Source organism: Meriones unguiculatus, assembly GCF_030254825.1.
Source record: "Meriones unguiculatus strain TT.TT164.6M chromosome 13 unlocalized genomic scaffold, Bangor_MerUng_6.1 Chr13_unordered_Scaffold_37, whole genome shotgun sequence".
Classification (NCBI taxonomy): Eukaryota; Metazoa; Chordata; class Mammalia; order Rodentia; family Muridae; genus Meriones; species Meriones unguiculatus.
In genome coordinates, this window is record NW_026843647.1 from 5,526,290 (window position 1) to 5,545,806 (window position 19,517).

The 19,517-nt window shown below is 38.6% G+C and overlaps 1 protein-coding gene across 1 annotated transcript in view; it reads right to left on the reverse strand.

The window, feature by feature from the left end:
- Positions 1-2,928: 2,928 nt before the first annotated feature.
- Positions 2,929-19,517, reverse strand: part of LOC132650959 (zinc finger protein 431-like) — a 102,747-nt gene continuing 86,158 nt past the window's right edge. Inside the window, exon 5 of the mRNA XM_060376277.1 lies at positions 2,929-4,086. Coding sequence (XP_060232260.1) covers positions 3,200-4,086 — 887 coding nt within the window. The 3' untranslated portion in view covers positions 2,929-3,199. The remainder of the gene's footprint in view (positions 4,087-19,517) is intronic.

Here is a 19,517-nt window from a genome sequence, read left to right on the forward strand (position 1 = left end):
GATTGCTTCCTACTCCATGGGGTTTTCTCTAGCCTGGAAATCCCAATCTCTGGTGTTATGGGGCCCACAGTACAGTCTGGGATGGTGACCAGAGCACACAGTCATGTGGCTCTTGGCTGGTGACCTATTGCCTGCAGGGACCCAGGAACTCTTCCATGGTTTATCTGGGTGGCCTGAGAAAAGAAGCGATTACTTCCCACTCCATGGGGTTTGTTCTTAACTTGGAAACACAATTGCTGTTGTTTTAGGGCTCAAAGTTTGGTCTGTTGATTGCTGTGTAGTCATTGCTCTACTGCTCTGCAGAAACTGTCCTCTTGGTACCACCATCTTTGATTCTCCTTTCTTTTATTAAACATTTTTTAAATTTTTTTCTTTTTTAATAATTATAGTTTATTCACTCTGTATCCCAGCTGTAGCCCCTCCACCATCCCCTCTCAAACTCACCCTCCCTCCCTCTTCTTCTCCTATGTCTCTCCCCCAGTCCAGTGATAGGGGAGGACTTCCTCCCCTTCCATCTGACTATAGTCAAACAGGTCTCATCAGGACTGGCTTCTTTGTCTTTCTCTGTGGACTGGAAAGATAGTTCCCCACTCAGGTGGAGCTGATCCAAGAACTAGCCTATGAGTTCAAGTCAGAGATGGTCCCTAGTACTATTATTGGGAACCCTCTTGTATACAGAGATGCATTGGACTATTTCTGTGTAGGGGTTCTAATTTATCTCCATGCATGGTCCTTGTTTAGCATATCAGTCTCAAAAAGACTCTTGTGCCCAGACCTTTTGATTCTGTTGTTCTCCTTGTGGAGCTCCTGTTCCATCCAGATATTTCTATTTCCCCCTTCTTTCATAACATTTCCTGCACTCTGCAAAATGTTTAGCTCTGAATCTCAGCATATGTTTTGATACCCTGCTGGGTAGAGTCTTTAAGAGGACCTCTGTGATAGGCTCCTGTTATTTCTCAGACAATTAGGAATAGTGATACCTCAAGATCCAGCTATACCACGCCTAGGCATATATCCAAAAAATGCTCAAGTATACAACTAGGATATTTGCTCAACCATGTTCATGGCAGCTTTACTTGTAATAGCCAGAAGCTGGAAACAAGCCTCAGTTGAGGAATGGATAAAGAAATTGCGGTACATTTACACAATGGAATACTACTCAGCAATTAAAAACAAAGAAATCATGAAATTTGCTGGCAAATGGTGAGATCTAAAAATGATCATCCTGAGTAAGGTATCTCAGAAGCAGAAAGACACACACGGTACATACTCACATATAAGTGGATATTAGACATATAATATAGGATGATCATACTAAAATCTGTAGACCTAGGGAAGCTAATCAAGAAGGAAGAGCATGGTAAGATGCTTAATCTTTTCTTTCTTTATATCTTTTTTTTTTTTTTTGAGCAAGAGCAGTTACCCAGACTGAACTCAAATTTTTACTCTCTGGTTTTGTTTTCCTAATTCTTTGTTTCTTTTATTAATTATTTTTAATTTTTTACAATTCATTCATTATATATCCTGACTGAAGGCCCCTCCTTCAACTCTTATTAGTCCCATCCTTCCCCTTCCCTCTATACTCTTCCCCTAGTCCACTCACGAGGTGAGTTTCCTTCCTCTGCCATCCACCCATGTCTTATCACAATACTACTCAGCTATTAAAACAAGGAAATAATATTTCTGCTCTTAATACTTTTCCATAGGCCACTCTGCTCACATCAGAAGACTCCATACCCTGAAGCTTGCCTGCAACATTACTGTGAAATTAACATTAAGTATAACTCCTTTTACAGAGTCCCACTCACAAGACAATGTTTAATTGACCATCTCACATCCAGAAACATGTAAAATATGAAATGCTATGAAGTCTGAAACATTTGATCACAAGCATTTCAAAGAACTTGGTTCTCCTTCTGTCTAGAGGAACCACCTCAGGAAATAAGTTCAACTTTAATTCCAGAAAACAGATGCTATAAACCCCTTGGGAAATGATTGGGATGCTCCAAGGATAGGTGTATATAATCGTTTAAAACTAGGTACTTCAAGAATGCTTGATTTGCATTAAATAGCACATTCCTATCGTATGAACAAGAGCACAGATCCTAATCATCCTATATTTAAAGGGAGGAGAGAGTTAGCAGGGATCAGTGTCAAAAGCCATCTATCAAATTTGGCTAGTAGCATCTATGTCTAAAGACACTCCCCAGTTGAAGTCAGGCACAGAAAACTCATCCTTGCATGGTTACACAACTAGGCCAGCAGCAGGGTCATACATGGAAGAGAAAGCCTCCTCCTTCACATCTCAAAATTCAGTCTGGGTTTTCAATAGAACCCCTGGAACAATATACATGTAAACACAAAGAAACTTCTACAGACTACCACTGTTCTATTACTCTCAGAGAACTTCCTGGCTGGTGTTAGTTCACCATTCCCTACATATTCATCCACTGGACTGAACTTTTCTTGTCTAAAATGAGGCAACTGAAAACAGTAAATGTAGAGAATCAGGTTTATAATAAGTCTTCCCTAAACACATTTTATAATACTTTTGCATGTAATTGATATTTACCATTCATTGTATTATTTTAAAGAATAAGTTTATTTACTTTACATTCCAATCATAATTCCCTCCCTTCTCTCTCCCATTACTACCCTCCATTCCTATTGCCCCTATTCCCTTTCCCCTTCCCCTTCACAAAAGGGAAGTAATTTCTATTGAGCTAATTTTTCAGTAGACCAAAGATCACAAAGGCCTTTCCATATTGCTTATAGTCAAGGAATTCCTCTCCAGTAAGGATACTTTTATGATGATGATGACTCTAGATTTGTGCAAGGCTTCACCATTTTAACACATTTATAAGTTCTCTCCAGTATGAATCCTTTCATGATGATGAAGATTATACAAATATGGAATAGTTTCACAATGTTAAAAGCACTGTCCATTAGGATTTCTTTCATGAGTGTGAGGATGATTCTGAAGTGCAAAAGTTTTTTCACATTGGTTATAGTCAGACAGCTTCTTTCCAGTATGTTTTCTTTTATGTATTAGGAGATGTTATGTGCAAAGGCTTTGCCACACTGTTAAGTCATATGGTTTCCCTCCAGAATGTGCTGTTGTCTTAGGAGATGACTGTTATATGCAAAGGTTTTATCACACTAATTATCCTCACCAAGCTTCTCTAAACTGTGCGTTTTTTCATGTTTCCGGAGACTGCTGTGCAAAGTCTTTATCACATTGGGTATATTCATAAGGTTTCTTTCCAGTATGTTTTCTTTTATGTCTTATGAGAGGACTGTTTTGTGCAAAACTTTTACCACACTGGTTACATCCATAAGGTTTCTCTCCAGTGTGTGTTCTTTTATGGCTTATGAGATGACTGTTTTCGGCAAAGGCTTTACCACACTGGTTACATTGATAAGGTTTCTCTCCAGTGTGTGTTCTTTTATGGCTTAAGAGAGTACTGTTTTGTGCAAAGGCTTTACCACACTGGTAACACTCATAAGGTTTCTCTCCAGTGTGTGTTCTTTTATGAGTTATGAGATTACTGCTTTGTGCAAAGGCTTTGCCACACTCATTACATTCATATGGTTTCTCTCCAGTGTGTGTTCTTTTATGGCTTATGAGATGACTGTTTTCGGCAAAGGCTTTACCACACTGGTTACATTCATAAGGTTTCTCTCCAGTGTGTGTTCTTTCATGGCTTATGAGATGACTGTTTTTTGCAAAAGCTTTACCACACTGGTAACACTCATAAGGTTTCTCTCCAGTGTGTGTTCTTTTATGAGTTATGAGATTACTGCTTTTTGCAAAGGCTTTGCCACACTCATTACATTCATATGGTTTCTCTCCAGTGTGTGTTCTTTTATGGCTTATGAGATGACTGCTTTGTGCAAAGGCTTTACCACACTGGTTACATTCATAAGGTTTCTCTCCAGTATGTGTTCTTTTATGACGTATGAGCTTACTGTTTTTTGCAAAGGCTTTACCACATTGATTATATTTGTAAGGCTTCTCTCCAGTGTGTGTTCTTTTATGGCTTATAAGAACAGTGGTATGGTGGAAGGATTTACCACATAGAGTGCGTTTAAAAGGTTTCTCTCCAGTGCGACTGCTTTCATGCCTGCAAAGATAATTGGCACAGGTGAAATACTAACCACAGTCATTTGATTACACTAATAAATATATTTATCTATATGAATCAATTTTATAATTTGGTCTAATGATAAAGAAGAATCAAAACTTAAACTTTTATCATTTTATTTACATTCATGGCATTCCCCTTCATTATGGGTATTTTTGAAGATCTCTGTGATGGTAAGAGCATTTATTATGTGGTTCACTTTTATAGCATCATTTTTCTATAAGACGTTTTCTCGTGTATATGAAGAGTATTGTAAGAATTCAGAGTTTTACCAAAGCAATCCCATTCACAAATTTTTGTACGGTATGAATGACACTTCATTTACAAAGTGAGCCAGGACAAGCAGAAGAAGTTCCAAATTTCTAGTATTCATAGGTATTTTCAGCAGTATGATTTTGCTGATGAATTCTCAGTGAAGTTGCAAAACCAATTAAATGTTACCTTTTATCACATTCAGAAAATCTACTCAAAGTGGGGACTCTTACAAAATTAATTATTCTTGGAGAAACACAGATTCACTGCTTCTTTCAATATTTCTATGCTCATGTGTCTTATAAACATTGTGACATATGATATACCATCCATTCATGTTTAAAGAATTGGAAAGATCAAGGATACAGGGAACATACCTAAACATAGTAAAGGCGATATACAGCAAACATATAGCCAACATTAAGCTAAATGGAGAGAAACATAAAGCAATCCCACTGAATTCAGGGACAAGGGAAGGCTGCTCCCTCTCTCCATGTCTCTTCAACATAGTTCTCGAAGTCCTTGTTAGAGTAATAAGACAATTAAAGAAGATCAAGCGGATACAAATGGGAAAGGAAGAAGTCAAAGTATCCCTATTTGCAGATGATATGATAGTATACCTGAGTGACCCCAAAAATTCTACCATGGCGACCCTAAAGCTGACAAACACTTTCAGCAATGTGGCTGGATACAAAATCAACTCAAAAAATAAGTAGCCCTCCTGTATACAAAAGACAAAAGGGCCGAGAAAGAAATTAGGGAAACAACACCCTTCACAATAGTAAAAAAGGATATAAAGTACCTTGGTGTGATCCTAACCAAGCAAGTCAAAGAATTGTATGAAAAAATTTCAAGTCTCTAAAGAAATAGAAGAAGATATCAGAAGATTGAAAGATCTCTCATGCTCATGGCTTGGCAGGATTAACATAGTAAAAATGGTCCTCTTACCAAAAGCAATCTACAGATATAATGTAATTCCCATCAAATTGCCAACACAATTCTTTACAGATCTTGAAAGAAAAATTCCCAACTTCATATGGAATAACAAGAAACCCAGAATTGCTAAAACAATCTTCCATAATAAAAGATCTTCTGGGGGTATCACCATCCCTGATCTCAAACTGTCCTATAGAGCAACAGTAATAAGAACTGCATGGTACTTGCATATACACCAACTAGAGGATCAACGGAATCGGATAGAAGTCCCAGAAATACAGCCACACACTATGGACTCCTGATTTTTGACAAAGATGCCAAAGCCATACAATGGAAAAAAGATATCATCTTCAACAAAAGGTGCTGGTCTAAATGGATGTCTACATGTAGGAAAATGCAAATAGATCCATACTCATCACTCTGCATAAAACTAAAGTTCAGGTGGATCAAAGACCTCAGTATAAAACCAGACATACTAACCCTGTTAGAAGAAAAAGTGAGGAAGAGCCTTGAACTCATTGGAACAGGAGACAACTTCCTGAACAGAACTTCAACAGTACAGGCTCTAAGAGCAATAATCAATAAATGGGACCTCATGAAACTGAAAAACTTTTATAACTCAAAGGAAACTATTGTCAAAACAAAATGACTGCCTGCAGATTGGGAAAGGATCTTCACTAACCCTATATCTGACAGAAGGGTAATATCCAGTATTTATAAAGTTTTCAAGAAGTTAAACACTAACAAATCAAGTAAACCAAATTAAAAAAATGGGGTACAGAACTAAACAGAGAATTCTCAATAGAGGAATATAGAATGGCAGAGAAACATTAAAGAAATGTTCAACATTCTTAGTCATCAGAGAAATGCAAATCAAAACCACCCTGAGATTTCACCTTACACCCATCAAAATGACTAAGACAAATAACTCAAGTGACAACTCATGCTGGATAGGATTTGGAGAAAGGGGAACCATCCTTCATTGCTGGTGGGAATGTAAACTTATACAACCTCTTTACAAATCAACCTGGCACTTCCTCAGACAATTAGAAATAGTGCCTCCTCAAGATCCAGCTATAAAACTCCTAAGCATATATCCAAAAGGCGCTCAAGTACACAGCAAGGACATCTGCTCAACTATGTTTGTAATAGCCTTATTTGTAATAGCCAGAAGCTGGAAACAGCACAGATGCCCTTCAGTTGAGGAATGGATACAGAAATTGTGGTATATCTATACGATGGAATATTACTCAGCAATGAAAAACAAGGAAAACATGAAATTTGCAGGTAAATGGTGGGAAGTGGAAAAGATCATCCTGAGTGAGGTATCCCAGAAGCAGAAAGATTCACAGGGTATATACTCACTCATAAGTGCATATAGGATATAAAATATAGGATAAAATACTAAAATCTGTACACCTAAGGAAGTTAATCAGGAAGGAATATGCTGACTAGGAAGCTCAAACCCCATGCAGAAAGTCAAAAAGGATGGTCATCAGAAGAGGGAGAAAACAGGTAACAGGACAGGAGCCTACCACAGAGGGCCTTTGAAAGGCTCTACCCTGCAGGGTATTGAGGCAGATGCTGAGACTCATAGCCAAACTTTGGGCAGAGTGCATGGAATCTTATGAAAGAATTGGGAGATAGTAAACCTGGAGAGGACAGGAGCTCCACAAGGACAGCAACAGTTCCAAAAATTCTGGGCACAGGGGTCTTTTTTGAAACTGATACTCCAGCCAAGGACCGCTCATGGAGATGGCCTGAAACGCCTGCACAAAGTTTCAGTATGGCAGTTCAGTATCCAAGTGGGCTTCATAGTAATGGGGACAAGGTCTGTCTCTGAAAGAAACTCATTGGGCTACTCTTTGATCACCTACCCTTGATTGGAGAACAGCTTTGCTAGGCCACAGAAGAAGACAATGCAGCCACTCCTAATGAGACCTGATAGACTAGGATCAGAATGAAGGGGAGGAGGACCTCCCTTAACAGTGGACTGGGAGAGGGACAGGGGTGGGAAAGATGGAGGGTGGGATTGGGAGGGGAGGAAGGAGGAAGATACAGGGGGGATACAAAGTGAATACACTATTATTAATACAAATTAAAAAAGAAAACAATAAAATGTTGAAAGATTAAAAAAACTATGCTGTTACACATACTTTCAAACTTTGAAAATATTGCCTGATATCAGTTATTGCTCCTAAATAATAAATAAATAAATAAATAAATAAGAAATGAGGAAGGATACTTCATACTCATCAAAGGAAAATTCCACCAAGATGGCATCTGTATTCTGAGCAACAATGCCCCAAATACAAGGATGCCCACATTTGTAAAAGAAACATTAACAAAGTTTAAAGAACATACCAATTACCATACATTAATAGTGGGAGAGGTCAATATGTCACTATCATCAAGGGACAGAGCAATGGAAAAGGACTTAACCTGAGAGAAAATGACACAAATGGATGTCATGAATCAAATGAACCTAACAGATATCTAGAGAATTTTTTAACCCAAACAGAAAAGAATCTATCTTCTTTCAGCACCTCCCGGACCCTTCTCCAAAACTGAACATATAGTAGGTCACAAACCAGTCCTCAACAAATACAACAAGACTGAAATAATATCTAGTATCCTATCAGACCATGATGGACTAAAGATGGACCTCAACAATAACAGAAATAACAAAAAGCCTACACATATGTAGGAACTGAACAACTCTCTACTCAATGAAATCTAGGTCAGGGAAGAAATAAAGAACCTCCTACAATTCAATGAAAATGAAGGTACATCATACCCAAACTCATGGGATGCAATGAAATCAGTCCTAAGAGGAAGTTTAATAGCACTAAAGGCCTTCATATGCTATTGGAAGCATCCCATACAAGCAACTGAATGTCACACTTGAAAGCCCTAGAAAAAAGAAGCAGACACACCCAACAGGAGTAGACTACTAGGACTAACCAAACTCAGGGCTGAAATCAATAAATTAGAAACAGAGATAATAATTCAAAGAATCAACAAAACCAAGAGCTAGTTCTTTGAGAAAATCAAATACATAGACAAACTCTTAGTCAAACTAAGTAAATGGCAGAAAGACACGATCCAAATTCACAGTCTGAAAGGAAGAGAGAGCAAGATAACAGACACTGAAAAAATCCAAAGAACTATTAGCTCTTATGTCAAAAGCCTATATGCTACAAAATTTAAAAATCTAAATGAAATATACAATTCTCTTGTTAGATTCCACTTACCAAAGTTGAATCAAAATCAGGTAAAGATATTAAATAGTCTTATACTGCCTAAAAATGTAGAAGCAGCCATCAAAATCCTTCCAACCAAAAAAATCCAAGGGCGAGATGATTTCAGAGCAGAAGTATACAAGACCTTCAATGAAGAGTGAAAACCGATATTCTTCAAATTATTCCACAAAATAGAAATGGACACAACATGGCCAAACTCCTTTTGGAAGACCACAGTCACCTTGATAAATCCTCAAAGACCCCCAAAAAGAAAGAGAACTTCAGACCAATCTCTTTTATGAACAATGATGCAAAAATACTCAATAAAATAATCGCAAACCAAATCCAAGAACATACCAAAAATACCATCTAACATGACGAAGTAGGCTTCATCCCAGACATTCTTTTTTGAAATGTCATTGTGGTGGTATTATCTAGAACCTCTAGAAAATTGTTGTACAAGGTATAACTTCTGCATGATGTGCCATAGAGTAACAAATGAGAACGTAAAGAAGCATGTAATTTCAAACAATACATACATACATACATACATATACATATATACATTCTATTAAGCATTTTAATATTAACATTGGTAACATGTTGACTAAACAGAACACATTGGGGATGCATCTTCCATCTTTGCACTTGTACTGAGAAAGCTGACACATGAGAATCAAGAATTCAAATATAGCCTTGACTAATTACTAAAATCCAAGCCAGATTTTAAAACAAACATCACAACCTAAGTAATAAGTCCCCAATTTTTAACTCTACCTTACTTAATTTTTTTTTAGATTATGACCATAATAAGAAAGATCTGAGGCCAAATTAAAACACAAATGTCCTCTAGCATAATTTTTCATTGAGCCTATTTTCTACTGAAATCCTATGAGCTCCATTTCCTCTCTATGTACTACACTCAACATTCTGAAATTCCAGGTCCTACAGGAAGAGCCAATTAAGCTTTGGACTTTTGCTATCTCAAGTCCTAATATTTTCCACATTCCTCAAAGAAGAGAACATTATCAGTTCTTTCCAGGAGCCAAGTCACTTGGGGCATAACTTTTTTCTTCTAACTGCTACTGTAATGCCTTGAATGAATCTCCTAACCACAAACATCTCATGTCATGAATGGGTTAACTTATTTGGTCCTGTCAGATCAGACTCCTCAGTTTGGAAGCTTAGAAAACTCACGTTTTAAAAAATCTTAGGCGAAAACCATGGTAAATATTGTTTCCTGCCTTGCTCTCTTGTTTTTCATCCTCTCATGTAATGCTAGCTTTATTACCCAGCCCAGGGCCACTTGCTTAGGGATACTGCCACCCTCAATTGAAGAGCATCCTATAAAAATCATAACTCAACAAGAATCTCTAACTTACATAGAAACCAGCCATTTTCTCATTACTTTATTTATTTTTTCACTTTATATCCTGCTTGCAGTTTCATACCTCCTATTTTCCTAGTATCATCCACCCACTCTCTTACCCTACTCCTCCTCCCCTTATTCTCAGGCAAGGGAAGCCTCCCCACACCAACTCTCCTTCAACACATCAAGTTACATATGAACTAAGTGCATCTTCTTCCACTGAGGACAGTGAAGGCAGCCCAGCTAGTGCAAAGTGATTCATAAACAGACAACTTTGTCCATGTCACAGACAGCCCTATTTCAATTGCTAGTGACCGACATGAAGACAAAGATGCCTAGCAGTTGATATGCATACGATGCCTAGGTTCAGCACCTGCATGCTCTTTAGTTGGTGGCAACCAGCCATTTTATGATGGCATTCCACCAACTGAATTTACCACGTGAAAAACTAACAGAATTCTCAACAGGATTATGAAGATGTATTACACACAGAGACAAATATGAATTCTATACTTACTTTACAACCACAACAATTAAAATTATGCAAAATTTTTGTGAAAGAATGAATCAAAAGTGCCAAGAACATAAACCCAAAAATATAGTCAAGATTTCATCAAGATACCTAAGGAAACTCAACCAAGAAAAAAGTAGACCAATGTTACCTATGATTGTATAAATATAGAAATTAAATAAACAGAAACATCACAACACCCACAAAATAACTCAAAGTGACACCTACACTATTCATATTACCTTCTAGATACAACTGATCTTTCTTCAAAGTCCCCATGCTCTAGACCTCTCTCTGTAAATGGAGCTCACCAGAAAGGTGGGCTATTAGGCTGTAGGTTATTCCCCCTAGTGACTGCAGGAAAACCCAGTCCTACTGATTCCCATAAACAAAACCATGTTAAATAGTAATTTTATGTCTCCTTCTTGCCACATGTATTCCAGCAGAAGATGTGAAATCTGTCCTATATAAATGCATAACACCATGTACACCTGAGAAACCTATGCAGCTCAGAAACTTCTTTTAATCCTGGAATTGAATTCCTTAAGGCACATCATTGTGCTTGCTGTTAGTGGAAAGGAAAAATACTGCTGAAGTTTCATCAACATTTCTTCCTTGACACCATTCTGTAACCTCAACATAAAACCAGACACACTAAACATCTTAAAAAGGAAAGTAGAGAAGAGCCTGGAACTCATTAGCACAAGAGACAACTTCCTGAACAACAGCACAGACTCTAAGATCAACAATCAATAAATGGGACCTCATGAAACTGGAAAGCTTCTATAAATCAAAGGACAATGCCATAAGAACAAAACGACAGCTTACAGATTGAGAAAGGATCTTCACCAACTCTCTATCTGACAGAGGGCTAATATCCTAATACATAAAGAAATTAAGAAGCAACAAATCTAGTAACCCAATTAAAAAATGGGGTACAGAGCTAAAGAGAGAATTCTCAATAGAGGAACATTAAATGGCAGAGAAACACATAAAGAAATGCCCAACATCTTTAGTCTCAGGGAAATGCAAATCAAAATGACCCTGAGATATCACCTTACACCCATCAGAATGGCTAAGATCAAAAACTCAAATGACAACACATGCTGGAGAGGATGTGGAGAAAGAAGAACCCTCCTCCATTGCTGGTGGGAAATTAAACTTGTACAACCATCTTGGAAATCAATCTGGCCCTTTCTAAGACAACTAGGAATAGTGCTTCCTCAAGATCCAGCTATACCACTCCTAGGCATATATCCAAAAGTTACTCAAGTATACAACAAGGACATTTGCTCAACCATGTTCATAGAAGCTTTATTTGTAATAGTCAGAAGCTGGAAACAACCCAGATGTCCCTCTACGGAGAAATGGATACAGAAATTATGGTACATTTACACAATGGAATACTACTCAGCATTTGAAAGCAAAGAAAGCATGAAATCAGCAAGCAAAAGGTGGGATCTAGAAATGATCATCCTGAGCGAGGTATCCCAGAAGCAGAAAGAGGCACATGGTATATACTACTTAAAAGTGGATATTAGACATATAATATAGGATAATCATACTAAAATCTGTACACCTAAGGAAGCTGATCAAGAGGGAGGACCCTGGTATGATGCTCAATCTTCATTGAGAAAGGCAAACAAGACAGACATCAGAAGAGGGAGAAAACAGGAAACAGGACAGGAGCCTATCACAGAGGGCTTCTGAAAGACTTTACTCAGCAGGATATCAAAAAAAATATGCTGAGATTCAGAGCCAACCTTTTTGCAGAGTGCAGGGAATTTGGGGGAGGAAGGGGGAGATAGAGGGGGACCTGGAAGGAAAAAAAGCCCCACAAGATCAACAGAACCGAGAACTCTGGGCACAGGGGTCATTTCTGAGACTGATACTCCAAGCAAGGATCATGCATGGAGATAACTTAGAACTCCTGCATAGAAGTGGCCCAAGGCAGTTCAGTGTCCAAGGGGGTTCCCTGGTAGAGGGAACAGGGACTGTCTCTGACATGAACTCAATGACTAGCTCTTTGATCACCTCCACCTGAGGGGGGAACAGCCTTGTCAGTCCAGAGAAGAATACAGAGAAGCTGGTCCTGATGAAACCTGATGGACTGGGGTTAGATGGAAGTGGGAAGGACCTACCCCATTATTGGAATTGGGGAGGGGCATGGGAGAGAAGGAGAAAGGGAATGTGGGATTAGGAGAGGAAACAGGAAGGGGATGCAGCTGGGATGAAAAGTGAATAAAGTAATAAAATAAAAATTAATAAAAATAAAATTAAAAAAATACAACAACAACAAAAAGCTAGGGTGGGAAGGTCTTGCACAAGCTACATCTTATCCTAACTAAGCTTCTTGAGAAGAATAGCATCTTGTACACTACTTCCTTGAAAGAAATGGAAGGAAACAGGAAACGTCTATGAATTGATCAGAAATTCTCATACAATGGGATAAAATCATGAGGAGTCTAAAAAAACAATACTGCATGAGGGAAACACAAGATCTCAATAACATTATTTACCAACACCACAGTGACTTTGGAACTGATGAGGGTATCTCCATGTGTTTGAAAGAGGTGGGTTCTCAAAATCAGAAGCAAGCACTCCTCAAATGTCCTTACCTTGCTGCTCACCCTATTTCTGGTTTTAGAAAAGGAACAGTGCTTTATTTTAAATAACTCAGAATCTTGGGGAAATCTCCCAAGGCCTAGGCCACAGGATATACTGGCTCTGCAAAGCATATTTGAGGAGTGTGAGAAGTTAGATTATTCTCCATCATGAGGACCTCAAGGAAGGTTTTGTTTGGTCAGGGCAGCCCTCAACACAACAGTGTTTTCTCTGTTCAACTGTTTTCATCAGATGTCTTGCCCGTTTGGCTGAACTATGCTTTTCTTAAGAAGAAAAATGCAACTTTATGGCACATCAGGCTTTAATGTTGGCTCTGATTCTGTAATGGCCCACTAAGCAGCTTGTTAGATGTCTCTTTTTTTACATGGAGATGGGCCAATGGTTGGTATGAATCAGGAGCTTTCTCCTTGGTTATGGCTGGAGACAAATTTGTTGACTATCCTCTTGAGCAAATGGGTTTCCTAGCATCCCAATCTCTAACAGGCTGGGTTGGCATGCTACTTATCTGTTTTAAAATAGCCCTTAGCTAATCTACTTGGTGTGATGTCCTGTCACCTAAGCACTGAAAAATTCTGTACATCAACTGTTCTATGCATTTACATCACAGCTTTACACTGAAGTGCTACTCAATACATATGTTACTTACAACTTCCATAAAACATGCATACACATAGTGTGTAAGAGGTGGCCTCCAGAGCCCAACCTTCCCCAAGCAGCTCTTCCATTTTACTAGCAAGGTAAATCTAACTTTACAGTCCCAAGGTTGCAGCGCCGTTTTCCACTGAACACATTGAAACATTTTCCTAATTATCAGTTAACTGGTTAAACTTGCTGTTACTTTAACCAGGTGGCTTAAATTGTATATATATCTTACAAAGCCCTCACTTACTAACAGTCAAAGGACACACTTCTCTGTTGCCTTATCACCTTGAGCTCTCGAACAAATGTCAAGTGATATAAATTAGAGACCTTAGGTTCCAGGCCGAATGTCTCAGAAAACATTTAAAAGTGTTGAGCCCAGGTGTACTGGATCACCACAGCCTCCAACATAAACTCCCTTGCTTAACCCACATTTGATTGGATGACCCTGACTCTCTCCAAGGGGCCCTCACCTTGTGGATTTAACCCTTTAAATATACAATAAAGCATACCCTGGGGCACCGTTCAGATCTGAACTGGCCGCTTCCCTGAGCTCAGAAAATAAAGCTTTCATTTTAACCTCCTGTTCCGGAAGTGAGTTCTCTCTGTTCCCAAACACAAGTCAATATACTGGAGATATGCAAATGCCCTGCTATGTTCAGGGCTAGGAAACAGGGCCTCTCTGGTGGCTGTTTCTGTCTGCCGGTTCCCACCCAGCATCAGGAAGGATCTTAAACAGCTTCTCCTACTGTTCAGCCTCCTGCTCCACCAGGCTGGGGGCAGTGGACACACTCTCACCATGTTGCAACTTTGGAACTTGGCTGAAGTCCCCTCACAGTACACAGCAGCATTGCTTATACCAGAGCAGACCAACCATTCAACCCCGCTCAGCTAAAGAGCGAACATGCAGCAAGGCGCCAAGAAGAACCCGCCTCTCCCTCTGACTGGAGGAATGAAAACATCTGATTGGCCAATGAGTCTTGAGTGACATGAGCACCTCCCTTAGGATTAGAGTGTACTGAAGGGACAAGGCTTAGTGATTCCTGGTCCAGGTTTCTCTTTAAGGACCAAACCTTCTTCAGATCTGCATGTTTGCATTTCATCATCATTTGTGCCTGTCCTCCCCTAGCCTACCCTGTGTCTTTCAGCACTCAGGATACAATTACCCTCTTCCTCCTCGAATCAGCTTGGATAGCGGCACAACCATTATTCAACAACCTTCAGCAGAGTGAACACTCTGTCCAACAGGTGGAAGGGTGCCAAGAATTTTAAGAATTAAAGAGAGATTTAAGAAAATGCAAGGAGTTTTTTGTTCTCTGACTTCACACTGGGGTCATGTAAACTGCTGCCACTTTTCTCCTGGAAGATAAGAGAAAACCCAGGAGAAAAAAGGCAGGAAAAAACATGACACTTTGGAGTACTATCAGTTAAACTTCTTCCTCAATAGAAAGATGAAGAAAACAGAAACCTGCACTAGTGAAGGCTCTCTGCATGAAATGAACTGACAGAATAAATTTCTCTGTGTATGTATACAGCTAATACATATATATGTATGTATACACACACACCACACGATTTGGCATTTTGAGACAGGGCTTCTTCTTTTAGCCATGGTTGTCTTGGACTAGATCTGTAGACCAGGCTGACCTTGAACTCGCTGAGACTGGCCTGCTTCTTCCTGCCAGAGGGCTGGGATTCAAGCCCTGCGCCACTAAATCCATCTCAGATTTTCTGTTTATTTTTTTTTAAGACTGGGTTTCATCATGTAGGCCTGTCTGTGCTGGACTCTCTTTGTCAACCAGGCCAACACTGAACACACAGAGAACAGCCTGTGTCTGCCTTTCAGGTGCCAGGATTAAAGGCTTGCGCATGCATGGCTGGCAAGACCTTAGACTTTTAAGGATTCCTTTAAGGGAGGGTTTCTTATCTAACTAAATTTTTATAAGATTTTTGACTGGGTGGATGAGGGGACCTCTGATTATTATTATATGTGTTTGTGTGTGCATTAAATCAGACATTGTTGCCATCCTCACAGACCTTCTTAGATCAGATCTTATGCTTAAGAAATTTTATTTTATTTTTTTAGAAAAACATCTCCGCAGGCAGTGAGTTCTGTGCTGAGCATCACTTGCACTGTGGGTCTGATCCTCTGAGGGCAAGGAATCATATGAAAGAAGAGAGAGTTAGTATCACCTGGAGAGGACAGGAGCTTCACAAGGATCAAATATATCTGGGCACAGGAGTCTTTTATGGGACTGTATCTCCAATCAAGGACCATGTATGGATATAAACTAGAACCCCTGCTCGGATGGAGCCCATGGTAGCTTAGTAGCCAAGTGTGTTCTCTAGTAATGGGAACAGGGACTGTTTATGACATGAATTCAATGGCTGGATCTTTGATCTACCCCCCACCTCCAGGGAGGAGCAGCCTTCCTAGACCAAAAAGGTGGACATTGCAGTCAGTCCTGAAGATACCTGATAAGCTAAGGTGATGTGGACCTCTCTTATCAGTGGCCTTGGAAAGGGGCATGGAGGAAATGAGGGAGAGAGGGTGGGATTGGAAGGGAGTGAGGGAGTGGGCTACAGCTGGGATAAAAAGTTAATAAACTGTAACTAATATTAAAAAATAAAATAAATAAAATAAAAAACAGAGAACAGATCTCAATGTAGAATTCTCATCAGGAGAATCTCAGATGGCTGAGAAACACTGTTCAGGTTCAGCATCCTTAGCCTTTAAGGTAATGCAAATGGAAACTACTTTGAGCTTTAATTTTACACATGTCAGATGGTCAAGTTGAACAGGAAAAGTGACAGCTCACTCACACTGACAAAGGTGTTGGGGAAGGGGAACACTCCTCCATTGCTGGTTGGAGGGCAAACAAATACAGCCAACATTGTATTTTCTCACACAACTGGGTAGTTGTCCCAGGAGGTTGTATGAGGATGCCTAAAAGCCCAGGCTGATGTTAGGAGAGAGCGTTGCTCTCTGAAAAACAACAGCAGGGCCACACTCTGGAGGAAAGCTTATACACAGTGAACTGAAAGTGGAGAGGTGGACGAGGTGCAGGTTAAAAGATTTCACCCCTATGTTCTAGTCTCTTTGGGGTAAGATAGTACTGTATAGGATATCAAAAGAGAAACCCAGACATAAACCCAGAATAAAAACCACTCCACCTAAAATCTGTACTGCTTACAAGATGTAAAGGGGGCACGATTACACCAAATTTGCTTGAGTGGTGAGCTAATGTTTGGTTTAACTTGCAGCACAATCCATTAGATGGAACCCACTCCCTTGATGGCCAGGAAGGTCTCCAAGACATAAACATTAAGGATTGTGTTTGCATGTGTCCGCTACAGGTCCACTGCTGAGATGTCATGGCTGTTAGTTCTATATTTTTGTGAGACTCCTAACATTAAGAACAGGTATAGCTTTGACTCTCTCACCTGCTCTTGAGACTCTTTTTCCCCTATTTAGAGTTCCTTGTCCATCTGCACTGTGAGGTCTGTTGGCCTTGTCTTTTTTGTATCTTGTTTGGCAGTCCTATCTTAGAGGCCTTTTCTGAAATGGATACAGAGGAAGGACATAGATATGGGGAAAGAAGGGAGGTATGCTGGATGTGGGAGAAGTGGAGGGAGGGAAAAGAGTGGTCAGAATATATTGTATGAGGGAAGAATCCTTTTCAATTAAAAAGCATTAATTTAATTTTCCTACCTAAAAATGCAAAGAAGGGAAGAAATCAAAGAGAAGTGAAATAGTGAAGACAAGGAAAACAAAATCATGATGTACAGTTATTATTCTGTGTGCAAAGAGGGGAAACATCACTCAGGAGTTTAACAAGCTTATTTTTTAGTCTTATGTAGATCTATGAAATCAGATATTTTGCTCTTACCAATGTGAAATATATATCATGCAGGTAAAATAAGGTAATTATCTGCTGTTATATGGAATTACAGGGGTCCCTGCTCACTTAATTCCAAAAGAGTACTCTTTCTTCTCTATAATAAAAACTGAAGTTTGGAGCTAGAGAGGTGGCTCAGCAGATAAGAACACCCTCTGTTCCTTCAGAGGTCCTGAGTTCAATTCCCAGAAACCACATGGTGGATCACAATCATCTATAATGAGATATGTTGCCCTCTTCTGGCATGCAGGTACAAATGCTGATAGAACATTAATTAACTAAATAAAGCCTTTAAGAAAACAAAAAAAAGTAAATTTGAATAATAGTCACAATAATAGAAATAAGTATGTAATGTTATACACTATTTATACATTAACTATATAATACATTAAGCATACACAAACTGATATTTTAAAATGCCAAGTGTTTAAGCATGTTTTCCCAATAAAAATAAAAGTGTCATCATTTAAGGTGGGTTAGCTGATCAAAACAAAACTAAGAAAAGTGTTACTTGTCTAAGACTATTACATTTTTATTCAACTGTAATTTGTCATTATTTCAATTCAAACAAAACAAGTCATTCTGTTTCTTAACTCATTTTCACTTCATGCTGCATGACTCATTGGCAGAAAACTCTTATGCCATCAAAATAAACCAACTTTCTGCATTTTTATAGTATATTGTAAAAGTACACTTGCTTTTTATTTCTGTCACAAGTTTTGCTCTAAAAAGCCTGATATTTGATTTTCCTTCTCCACATACCAAATAAAAATAAGTTACAAAAATTCTTTGAAAGTGATTGCTTCAGCTAGGTTGTGCTGTTTCTGCCCTTCATTTTCTCTTGTGAACTATAAGGTAGACAAGATGACTGAAGCTCTCCTACCCAAAGGATAAATGGGAATGCAGCAAGATTGAAATCAGAGAGAGAGAGAGAGAAGTTTCTTGATTTGACATTGATTATGCTGTAATTATACAGTTTCATGACCAATACAGCACTGACTGTGAAAGTCTTTTATAAGTGTGTAATCCCTTTACCATTGCTATTGTCTTCATTGATTTACCTTACCATCCTTCTGAGTCACAAACCATAACCTCAACAAATAAGGAATTAGGTTATTTTAAAAGTTATTTACCATGAACATGAACGCAAAAATCATGAGAATTCAAATACTGTTTTAAAACCAATCAAAAGTACATAAAACTTTACTGAGAAGACTGCTGGGATCAATCGCAATTTTGTCATTTTATGAGAGCTACGTGCAATGTAGGCACACATAAACACATGGATAAAATGAGAATGTGAGAAGAACATGATTTATTGTGAGTTTTTTGGTAATGAGGAGGTGTGGTTGTAGGTAACACTAACAAATGCATCAGATTACAAACACTAAATACTTGCAGTTTTACATGAACTATAAGAACACAACCTGATGTTACTTAATTTTAGTTTGAATCTGTGGGAATTCCTAAATTCTGCTATCATGAGATTATTTTGTATGCTAATACATGATCCCATACCACATTCAAATTTATTGTTCAATTGAGAACCATGTTTTACTTTCACTTTTTGTCTTCTCAAATTATACATGGGGGGGTAGCTTTTGTGACCATAGCAATGCATTTTGTGTCAGTAAACTCTATACTGAAGTCTTCTTTCTATGGCTGTGTAAATTATTTCATCACTTTCAATTTTATATACTAACTGTAGTTTGCTAAACAAATGATTATGTAGGATATCATTTACCCTTTTATACTAGAGTAAACAACACCAATGGGATGATGTATTTAAAAAAAAGATGTTGGCTATTTTCTATTTCAGTATGAATTCACCAGAATCCAAAGAAAATTTCTATGAATTTCTAAGAGGAAAGCTGATTCCAAAGCTATGTCCCATGAAAA